Source organism: Protopterus annectens, chromosome 8.part0 (genome assembly GCF_019279795.1).
Source record: "Protopterus annectens isolate FY-2018-M chromosome 8.part0, PAN1.0, whole genome shotgun sequence".
Lineage (NCBI taxonomy): Eukaryota > Metazoa > Chordata > Ceratodontiformes > Protopteridae > Protopterus > Protopterus annectens.
In genome coordinates, this window is record NC_056741.1 from 595,971,983 (window position 1) to 595,984,130 (window position 12,148).

Consider the following 12,148-nt stretch of genomic DNA (forward strand, 5'->3'; position numbering starts at 1 on the left):
TCTCTAATTTGAAACAGGGCAGGAAGGGGATTTTCTTCTCTAAAGAGTGTAGGTGTTTTAACCACATGTTCTTTAGGTACAAGTGCAACTTCTGCATATGCATTCCTACCAAGGGAAGCATGGGAATGGTGGCTGCCATAAGCCCCAAGAGTTAAAGGAAATGTCTTGCAAAAACCTGGGATTCCAAAAAAAGGTTTTGAAAGCGAGTGGGGAAGAAATGGACTTTCCCCTGTGGGAGAAAGGCCTGCATGAGATCTGTCCTGATCCTGCAGCCTAGATCGGTGGGATGGCTGATGGGGAGGGAGACTACATGAAGGAGTTCAAAATACCTCCTCTGGGTGTCAGTCATCTCAGTAGTGTCCCAATTAAAGTACTCTCATCTTAGTTGTTTCACCAAAGGTAATGTCCTCTGGTGGCAAGTCCCCTTCAACAGATTCATCTGGTATCCAATATTCCAAAAGGGAGGCAATCTGGGATGCATAAGAAATGGACTTTTCAGAAGAGTAATAGTAAGGTTCTAGGCCCTCTGCTCCTTCGTGGGCAGATACTGGCCTAGGGCTGAGCACAGGGATAGTGGAGGGAGTATAGCCTGTGGACCTAAGCACAATAAAGGCCTGCATCAAGAAACTGGTGAAAGACTGCCAGTCGGACTCCAAGGGTAGGAGTCAGATGTTTAGTTTTCTGTTTACATTTAGTAGGCGTTGGTTTGGGAGAAGGCCTAGGCACAGAAGCTCGAGTCTCAGGAATAGGAGTATCCAAAGGCCAACCGACTACATCTGGTTCCCCCTCCACATCGGAACCGATGTCTAGACTACCTTCGTGGACATGCAGACCTCAACTTCTGAAGAGGCTTCCTTGGTGGGAGCCAAAGTAGAAAGCCCTGTCAGATGTCCCTCAATTCCTAAACAAGAAGTCTGATGGCAGAGAGGCAACGGAAGTAGGCCTGGAAACTTTAGCTTTTTTCCCCACAGTGGTTCAGTCGGAGCGGCCAACTCTGGATCCATTCTAAGCACAAGCTTTTTGAGGCATTGGTTCTCTAAATATAATGTTAGTGCAGCCAGACAGCTGCAGACGGTCTTCGGTACAATAGATTGGCAAATGGAACACTCAGTATGATAAGTGTTCCTTCCCAAGACAAAAGACGCAACGCTTGTGTGTATCCTTATGCAATATGTGACACCAGCAAAGCTATTTGCCCTTTTTAGCTGACACTGGCTAATTTAAAATACAAGTAACCAAGCTCAAGCAAAGAGAAAGTAATGTTTCCCCAATGGGGTATTTGGCATTTCAGAAGTCTTCTAGAGAAGGAACAAAGCAAATAATGTGATATCTGTGGCTGAAAAGATCGGAGGTCTGTGCATGCAGATGTCACACTTAAGGTCTCCGAGTTTATGGCCTTGCGTGTGATGTCCCACGCACATACAGCAACCAGTTTAAGCTTTTGTACAGGAGCATACATCAGGTCGCCTGAGGTGAGAAATCCCACAGTACGAATACTGCATCACAGGAATAGGACATCATACTTCGACATGTATGCCTGATAATTAATGGCCTTAAAAGTCAGACTAAAGAGGTGTAGACCTTTCTCCTAATTATCTCCATTTTACTGTCCTTATCAGCAGGCAAGGGGGCTGGTGAAGAGTAGTAATCTGGTGGTTTTATCAGCAGAGAGACATCACAGCTGGGTCGGCAAGAGGTCATTTGTACAGGTAACTACAGTCTTTAGGAACTTTACAGAGCCTGTCTGGCCTTTAAGGAGCAGGAGGTTGTGAATCAAGGTTTCTTGATGCGGCAAAAAAGGCACCCTGGAAAACTGGCAAAACAGGCAGAATGGCTGAAGCAGCAGGATAATCTATTTGTAAGATATCACAGTAAGTCTTTTGTACTTCTGAATCCTGGAAGCTTTCCCCCACTTAAAAAAAAAAATCTCATTCTAGAAATAGTTTCTCCAAATGTAATATCCTCTTCAGGAGTCTCCACCATTGAAATACACTTCTGGGGAGGCATAACCCACAAGAGTATTTGAGTTGAGTAAGTCAAGGACTCATCTGAAGATGATTAATTTTCAGAGGCCTCTTGTTCAGCAGGTGTACTCCTAGGTGGAGGGGAGATGCTGCAGTAGCTGGTTGCAAAGTGGAAGGCCTAAGTGTCAGAAAGGCATTCAAAATCCCTTGTGAAAAAGCCTGCCATTCTGGGGAAGTCTCCCGACTGGGACACACACATTACTGATTGCACTTCATGAGGAAAGCTTATCCTAGGATGGGACGGAAGGGCCAATGTAGGCCTGGGCGTCCGACCCAATGACGGCAAAATTTCAATGGAAGGGGCAAGAGAGGCACTACGACAAAAGTTGGAAGGAACGAGCCACGATTCCCCCTTACCACCCATAACAGACATCTGCAATACCTCTGCGGACGTTCTGAAGGAACCCTCCCTAGCAGCTTCTAAATCAGTAGCCGCCAAAAGAGGAGGACCCGACACCATATGCACCTTCAGGCCTTCACTGGCCTCAAAAGGGATGTCCAGGATAAGAGGTGCAGCCAAAGATTTGGGCCTTACCTTTTTCACGTTTTTCTTTAGGGGCTCAGTCAATGGACCTAAGGACCTTCCAAACCTAGTGCTAGTCGCTTTAGTCTTTGGTTTTCAAGATGTTCACAGGATAGTACGTGCACAAGTCACTTATGAGCGGAACTCCCTCATGTTATGAATACTGCAACATGGGAATAGGAGTACATCAGATGGGTAATCAGAGAAACCAAGCTACAGTGGAGCTCTATTCCTTCAAGCTAGCTGGCAAGAAATAATGTGGGATGAAGAAGGTGCCCGTTCCTTTGAAGTCCTTTTACAAGGCTCAGCATCACAAAACAAGGGAGAGAGTTACTCCACATAAGCGTTCTAAAATTCAATGCTGGAATTATTTTACCCAATGGCTGAAGTTCAATGCATCCTCAACTGTTAAAATGAATTCCTCTGAAGGTAATGAAATAGCTTCTAGTTCAATTCACTGCAATATGGTCACAGAACAAACCAAGGATTAAAAAAGCTATATTAGTCAAACCATCTGTTACTTTCAATTGCACAACACTGACTGCACATCAGTGCAAATGCTGAGTGAGCATTTCCATACACAAAATTAGAAGTTATGTACCTACCATAACGTTCCATGTTAGTTGTCTTCTCTCGCCTTCTTTCTTGCTGGATGGGTTCGGAGCCGATCCTCGGCTCCGACGCGGCACTTGCTTAGCTTGAGAACTCCTTTTACCAGCTCGAGGCAACCCTATATCCCATGATGCAAGGCGAGACTACCTCAGATCTCGTTTGGTAGCTAAATAACCCTGCCAATAATACTAATCCCAAAGGAAGAGCAAAACTAGCCTGGAAGAACTAGGCAAAAAGTTCTTAAGATAGACTCTCTAAGAACTAAGGAGAGTGAATCTGATAAAGAGAAACTCTTCAAGATCTGTCCAGGCCAGGGGGAAGGAGGGAGGGACGCAAGAAAGAAGGTGAGAGAAGACAACTAACATGGAACGTTATGGTAGGTACATAACTTCTAAATGTTAAGTTGTCAATCTCGCCTTCATTCTTGCTGGATGGGACCGCGTCCCTAGCACCTGTATCCCGGGTGGCTCAATGGAACAGACTCTTGAGTACTGTGGAACCAAAACTGGCTCTGTCCCTGGAGGCCAAATCTAATTTGTAATGAGACAAAGGTATGAGGAGTGGCCCAAGTAGCTGCTGCACAAATGGTATCAATGGGTAGCCTATCCTGAAAAGCTGTAGAAGTGGATAGGCTCCTGGTTGAGTGTGCCTTCAGTTTTGAGGGTAGTTGCTTGCCACTGAGCGAATACACGTATGAAATGGTGGAAGATAACCATCTGGACAAGGTCACTTTTGATACTGGGAGACCTTTCCCGTTTTCTGCATAGGAGACAAATAATTGATCTGATTTCCTGAATTGTTTAGTTCTATGCAAATAATATCTGAGCTGACGATGGACATCCAAAAAAATGCAGCTTTTGTTCAGCTATGTCAAAATAATTTGGGAAACAAACTGGTAGATCGATGGATCGATTAATATTAGTTTGAGAAACAACTTTGGGAAGAAAGGATGGATTTGTTCTCAAGGATACCCTGTCCTTGTGAAAAACCAAGTAAGGGGAACGGATGCAGAGAGCTTGAATCTCGGATACCCTCCTTGCTGAAGTGACAGCCAGTAAGAATACTGTTTTCCAGGTCAGTAACTTCAAGGAGCATGAAGCAGACTGTTCGAAGGGGGTAAAATCAAGGATGCTAACATCAAATTCAGATCCCATTGTGGAGGAGGATGTCTTATTGGAGGCTTTAGGAGAAAAATTCCTCTCAGAAAAGCTTTGCATAGTCTATGTGACAATGTTATAATCTTGTAAGCCAACATAATATTTGGAAATAGCCGCCAGTTTGAACTTTGACTGTTGATGAAGATCATCCTAACTGAAAAACTTCAGCCAGAAAATCTAAAACAGAATGCACAGGTGCAGTAAAGGGATCAATGTGCCTGGAGTTTGCCCAAAGGGAAAAACGTCGCCACTTGCTAGCATAAACCTTCTGGTGGACGACTTCAAAGAAGCTATTAAGATATCTCTGACAGGATCAGAGATCATAGGAAGCCTGGCTAGGGAAGGAAGTGGAGCAACCAAGCAGTGAGGTTGAGAGAACGAATGGCCCGGTGCTGTTGACCCGATTGGTGGATCAGAAGATCCGGAACTGGGTCCAGATACCAAGGCTGCACCAGGAGGTGACGATGTAGGGCCGGAAACCAAATTTGTCGAGGCCAGTAAGGGGCAATGAGAATCAACTTGGCTCTCAAAACGGTAGCTTTCTGAATGACCTGTGGAATTAAGGGGAAAGGCGTACAGAAGTCCCCGGGGCCAATCCTGGGTTAGATTGTCTCTCAGGGGTTGGCCTGGTAGGGGAAAGAGGGTGAAGAAGTCCGGGCATTTGTTGCTTTGGGGTGTAGCAAAAAGGTCGCAACAAGGAGTGCCCCACTTCAGAAATATCTCGTCCACTATCGATTGATTGAGAGACCACTCGTGAGGCATGAGAATGGCTCTGCTCAGTCTGTCCGCTAAGAGGTTGGACCTGCTGGGGATGTGCGTTGCTATCAGAAACCGATGAGAGGAGATTGCCCATTGCCAAAGTCTGAGAGCTTCTCGACACAAAGGATAGGACCTGGTCCCGCCCTGCTTGTTGATGTACCAGACCACAGACATGTTGTCCGTTTGAACTGCAATAGTCCCCGCGGGAAGAAAGTCGTTGAGGGCTTGCAACATTAAAAGCACCGCTCTCATCTCCAGGACATTTATGTGCAGATGGTATTCGATGGGTTGCCAAGTCCCGTGGACCATCCTGCCCTGATAATGCCCCCCCCACCCGATCAGAGAGGCATCCGTAGTGACTGTGGCAACCGGAGGGGGAACAAATGGTCGGCCCTGATGAAGTAGAGGGGAAGATATCCACCATGTTAGATGAGTCCTGCACGATTGTGTAACCAAGATTTTGTGCCTCATGGGAAGGTTCTGGAATGACCACTGAGTGAATAACAACCACTGCAGAAGACGCATGTGGAAGCGAGCTAATGGTAGAAGTACAATGGCCGCAGCCATAAGACCTAGAACCTTCAGAACCAATCTGGCTTTGACTTTGCTGCTCTGCAATAAGATCCGAACGTATTTTTGGATGTCCAGAATTCTCTGATCTGTTAGTCTGGCTAACATACTGACGGTGTTTAATTCTGCGCCTATAAAGGTGATAGACTGGCAAGGCAGCAGAGAAGATTTTTCGAAATTCACCGATATTCCCAACCGTTTGCAAAGCTGCAGAGTGTAGTCTCTGCTCTGAAGAAGCTGATGCTTGGTGGTGGCGGAGAGGAGCCAGTCGTCTAAATAAGGAAACACCTGGAATCCTTGACGTCTCAGATGAGCTGGGACCACTGCCATGCATTTGGTAAACACTCTGGGGGCTGAAGTGAGGCCAAAGGGCAGGGCTCTGAATTGATAATGACTGGTCCCTAGACAAAAGCGGAGAAACCTCCTGGAGCACCTGTGTATCTTTATGTGATAGTACGCGTCCTGAAGGTCTATCGAGCACATCCAGTTGTCCTTGCCCAGAAAGGGCAGAATGGACTGAAGCGTGACCATCCGGAATCTTGCCTTTTTGACAAATCTGTTTAGATTGCTCAGGTCTAAAATAGGTCTCCAATCTCCCGTCCTTTTGGGGACCAAAAAAATCTCGAGTAGACGCTGGATCCTACTTGGTCTGCTGGAACAGTCTGGACGGCTCTTTTTCTAGGAGCTTTGAAACCTCCTGTATTGCCAAATCCCTTTGACTGGGTGAGATGTCTGGAAGGGATTGGTGAGGTACGGGATACCTTTCGAAGGGGATTTTGTAACCCTCGGATATGATCGACTGTACCCACATGTCTTGTGAAAGGGAACGCCAAGCTACTGGGTACAGCGATATCCTTCCCCCGACTGCCTCCAAGGGTGGAGAGTCGGGCAACACCTCAGGGATGCTGAAAGGGCTTATCAGGAAGAGGCTCCCTGTTGCCCTGATTCTGGGGACCCCCCCCTGCCTCTAGGGCGGCGTCTATTATTGTTACCCCCTCTGCCTTTGGGGGTAAACTGACCACGTGTGTCCGGCGCTGCTCCTTGGGCTTTATGGAACCACATCTTTCCTCCTTTCTGACCCTTGGGATAGGGTCTAGAAGGGGTGGAAAAATGGACTCCTACGGCAGAAAGAGTTTTGCCGTCTTGCTCACACCTGGTCAAGGTTTCCTTCACCTGAGGTCCGAACAAAGCCGAACCGTCAAAGGGGGTATTGGTGAAGGACGCCTTAAAGGGGTCCGCAAAATTACAAAGCCGCATCCAGGCTTGACGTCTATGAGCCACTCCTGTGCCTGCGGCTCTGCTCGCTCCATCGGCTGCATAGGATATGAGCCGCATGGAGGAGTTGGTTAAAGAATTTAGGATTGCTAGCTGTGAGGCAATCTTGTCCTGAGCCCCAGCAGCTGAAGGATCCTGAACCACTTCACCTAGTTCCTTGAGAATATCTCTTTGAAGTCTGGTGAAATGACAAAGGTAGTTCAGCGAGCATAGCAAAGGTCGCTGAAGAAAACATCCGCTTACCATACCTATCCATGGTCCTAGAATCTTTGTTAGGAGGATGGACAGGCACGGAAGGATCCGCAAGTTCCTTTTTGGTGGCCGCCGCCACCACCATAGCATCCACAGAGACGCCCTTAGAAAGAAACTGCTTGTCTGAAGGGGCCGTAATAAATTTGGATGGCCTCCTGGGGACAGGTTCCACAGAATCTGGGGCTGCCCACGCCTTCCGAGCCACTACCTGCATAAGTGGGTCGAAAGGCGGCGACACCCAGGAGGTTGAGGGTCGGGATCCAAAAGCCTCCAGGTATACAGACTCATCCTCGGAGGGGTCAATGGAAGGCCAGTTCCCCCTCTGTTAGGAGTTCAAGGATGTCTGAAAAGGAGACATCCTCAGAGGAGGACCGTGGGGAACCCTCCGACTCATCTAAGTCGGTATCAGATGTTGTAGACTCAGGGGAGTCTGTGTGTTTCCTCTTACACGTCCTCTTCCGCGGGGGTTCCCCTGCGGGATCAGGAGAAACCTCGGAAGAGGAATTCCCAATGGGGAAACCTGGGGCGATGGATCCCTGGGCCTGAGAGCAAGAGGCTGGCAAGAGACATCAACAGGCACCGAAGAGGCAGGAGCTAAAGGGATGGACCGTTGACCTGGCTCAGGTGCCAGGACACTCCTCATCACCTCAAAGGCTCCCCTCCCAGGGAGACCAGAATACTCCCGTTCCGAGGAGACAGGAATTCCCGGTTCCACTGAGAGAGAAGGCTCAGAGGCCGATGTCGGTGCCGAGCTTACCAAAGCCGAAGCCCCGAGAGGGAGAGCGGAGTCGGACAAGGGTCCGATGCCACTAGCCCCCTCGGAGCAGACAAGGGAAACTCGATGACCGGATCCCTCCAAGGAAGGTCTCATGGAGGAGATCGGAGCCGAAGACGACGGAGCCGAAAGGGGATGCATCGGTTCCGGCGCCGACACGGTCGCTGTCCCGAGTAGCTCCGGCTCTGAACTCTGGAGGAGAGTCGGAGGAGGAAGTTCAAGGGAAAGAGCAATAGCCGAAGTCTGTTGAGACAGGCTATGGAGCATTTTGGCTAGTGCCTGTGACTTCAACAGCCTGCTTACCACCCTCTCTAAATCGTGGTCAGACAGCCTGGAAGATCTCGAAGATCGGCTCCAATGACTCCGTTACGACAAAAGAGGAGACCTCGGAGCCGAGTGGATCGACTCCAAAGAAGGGGACCGAGATCTCTTCTTGGACGAAGCCATCGGAGCCGACGTCCTCTGGGTTCCAGATGGAGCCGAAGGCTTTTCGGCTCCGATACTGGATAACACGTCAGCGCCAGCCGGAGCCGACAAGGCAACTGTAGACTGAGTGTCGGAGCCGGTAGGAACCGACACTGCCACATCAGAGGAAGAAAGATCGGCTCCAGCCGGAGCCGATCTAGACTCCGGAGTCAGAGCCACCGGGGAAGGCTTAACCACTGTAGCCTGAACCTTAGGTGGCTTAGGTTTACTCGACCCAGTCTTAGTGGGTGAACCTTCTGGCTTTAATAAGCCACGGAGGATTAACTTGTTCCTCCTCTCCTGCAGGACTCTCCGGCTAAAAGAATGACATATAGCACAGGAGTCCTGCAGGTGTAAATGCCCCAGGCAGTAAACACAAGAAGTGTGACCGTCTGTCAGAGACATCTTCTGACAGCACGAGTCACACTTCTTGAAGCCTGAGACCTTTCCTTCCTTAGACAGTCTAAGCACAAAACACACACACACACACACACACACACACACACACACACTGAACAGTCACACTATTAATCCCAAAAACACACACACACAGATAGGGATTAAGAAAGAGAGGCCTAGGCCTAACTGAAAAAATTATTAACTTTACAAATTAACTTTAAAGTTTAAAGGGAAAAAGGGTGGGCTGTAGAAAAACTACACACTATTCTGACTAATAAGAAGAAAGGGAGTGAAAAAACCCTGACTAAATTGTTTGAAAATTCAAACTCACCTGAGCTGGCAAAAAAGAGACCTCTTTGCAAAGCGGCAAACGAGATCTGGGGTAGTCTCGCCTTGCATCATGGGATATAGGGTTGCCTCGAGCTGGTAAAAGGAGTTCTCAAGCTAAGCAAGTGCAGAGTCGGAGCCGAGGATCAGCTCCGAACCCATCCAGCAAGAATGAAGGCGAGATTGACAACTTAACATCCGCAGTTACCCAAAAACACCATCTTTTCTTTTACAAATGCTTGATTGACTAAAAGATAGAATTCACACCTAACTAAAGTATTACCATGTCGGATGCCATCAGAGAATGCAGGATCTTGGATTGCCTTTTTGAGGAAATTCAACATGGACTTAAGTAGAGCTGCTCGCTGTGGAATGCACTGTGCACCTTGCAGAAGGAGAGAAAAGCACATATTACACATCAAACATTAGCAACTATTTCAAATCAATCAATCAAAAAGACTACAAAAAGCTATAATACTCAAATGGGGTTTGTGAAACAACCATACCAGAAATATGGCAAAGCACGCAACAAAAAAAAAATTCACAAAAAAATTACCAGTTTAACAAATGACAGCAATGAGTCTTCAAAGGATTCACCAAAAATTTACCAGAAGTAGGCGTTAAGCAATACCATACCCTCCCATGTGCAAATACAGCATTACAAAACCACTATACTTACAAGGTGGTGATATTTTTATTTTCTTGAGTAATAAACCTTAACTTGATGCTACAACTGAAAATGTCAGAAAAGTTGACCAAGTGCTAACAGTAAAGTATAGATGTATGAGCAACCGTCCAAAAACCACAAAGGTTTGTTGCTATCCTTCATAACATGTGGTACTCAACCTAAGACGGCTTATGTTTAATATTCCTTTCTCAGCTGAGTTTGACAAAGGAATCTCAAATGTACCACTCAAAGTGTACCCCGCCTCGCTTGCATATTTTTAAGTCCCCTTTTAAATGGTTACCTCCCTTTGAAACAGGATGACACCTAAAAAAAATATGTGCGAAGCCATGAACAAAAAAGCACAATTTCCAGTCCATTTCCACTTGCAGGTCCAGCCTCGCCCAAAAATGCAATCAGTAGGATGCACAGTAAAAAGAAAAAGAAGCATCCATACAACCCTCTAAGTGGTCACCAGTAAGTGTGCCTACTCAGCAACTAAAACTAGCAAAAGTTTATGCCGGTGCCTTCCAAATAAAAGACTGAATCCTTCCTATTGTAGAAGGGGTTAGAAAAATTGACTGAGCCTGTACTACACCAGTGATCCTGCTACTCCAAAAGCTACAACTGAGTACGTTCACCAAACTAAATGCCAGGGTCAATTATAAGGATAGTACAAACTTGCACAACAGAAGAGGTCCTTCCTCATCACTGCTGCAGTTTTCTTTACAGTAGGGATCCCATACTAAGGCTAGCCCAATGCCCTGCCAGTATACAAAAGCCCTCAGATCTTGTCTGCATAATTCATCACATGCATGTTCCCAGTACAGGAAGCACAGCATAAAGGTGATATATGGATGCAATTACCCAGAACTGAATTGCCCCAGAAGAGAATGTACAGTTGTTGACACTTATCATAAATGTAGATGTTAGAGTGCATTCACTGTTGCAGTCATTACATTTGGGTAATCTGCTGGCAGGTTGCCCTCAGCTGGACTGATTAACAAAGTCTTGAGTCCTGCGTCAGTTGCTATCCCTTCTTTCATGATGTCAGGTCGTCAGGGGTATAAAACATGCAGCAGACACCATTACATCAGTTTTTCTTGCCCCAGATGTCAGTTGCCCCCCAAATGGGGAGCAATATAAATATACACATCTCTCTCTCTACACATCGCCATCTCCCTCTCTCTCTACACATCGCCATCTCCCTCTCTCTCTACACATCGCCATCTCCCTCTCTCTCTACACATCGCCATCTCTCTCTCTCTACACATCGCCATCTCTCTCTCTCTCTACACATCGCCATCTCTCTCTCTCTCTACACATCGCCATCTCTCTCTCTACACATCGCCATCTCTCTCTCTCTCTCTCTCTCTCTACACATCGCCATCTCTCTCTCTCTCTCTACACATCTCTCTCTACACATCTCTCTCTACACATCTCTCTCTACACATCTCTCTCTACACATCTCTCTCTACACATCTCTCTCTACACATCTCTCTCTACACATCTCTCTCTACACATCTCTCTACACATCTCTCTCTCTCTCTCTCTCTATATCTCTCTCTATATCTCTCTCTCTCTATATCTCTCTCTCTCTATATCTCTCTATATCTCTCTATCTCTCTCTCTCTATATCTCTCTCTCTATATCTCTCTCTCTCTATATCTCTCTCTCTATATCTCTCTCTCTCTATATCTCTCTCTCTCTATATCTCTCTCTCTATATATCTCTCTCTATATCTCTCTATATATCTCTCTATATATCTCTCTCTCTATATATCTCTCTCTCTCTATATATCTCTCTCTCCATCTCTCTCTATATATATCTCTCTCTCTCTCTCTATATATCTCTCTAGCTCTCTCTATATATATCTCTCTAGCTCTCTCTCTATATACCTCTAGCTCTCTCTCTATATATACCTCTAGCTCTCTCTCTATATATACCTCTAGCTCTCTCTCTATATATACCTCTAGCTCTCTCTCTATATATACCTCTAGCTCTCTCTCTCTCTATATATCTCTAGCTCTCTCTCTATATATCTCTAGCTTCCTCTCTCTCTCCCTTGTCTCTCTGGCTCTCTCTCTCTGTAATCTCTCTAGCTCTCTCTCTGTATGTCTCTCTGGCTCTCTCTCTCTGCCATGGCTCTCTCTCTACATGCTATATATCTCTAGCTCTCTCTCTATATCTCTCTCTCTCTATATATCTCTAGCTCTCTCTCTCTATATATCTCTAGCTCTCTCTCTCTATATATCTCTAGCTCTCTCTCTCTATATATATCTCTAGCTCTCTCTCTATATATATCTCTAGCTCTCTCTCTATATATATCTCTAGCTCTCTCTTTTA

General features: G+C 46.5%; 1 protein-coding gene across 1 annotated transcript in view; it reads right to left on the bottom strand.

Moving 5' to 3' along the window:
- HUWE1 (HECT, UBA and WWE domain containing E3 ubiquitin protein ligase 1) overlaps positions 1-12,148 on the bottom strand; it is a gene marked incomplete in the record, with an annotated part of 5,008,559 nt that overhangs the window by 3,583,211 nt on the left and 1,413,200 nt on the right. Inside the window, 1 exon segment of the mRNA XM_044079288.1 lies at positions 9,422-9,523. Coding sequence (XP_043935223.1) covers positions 9,422-9,523 — 102 coding nt within the window.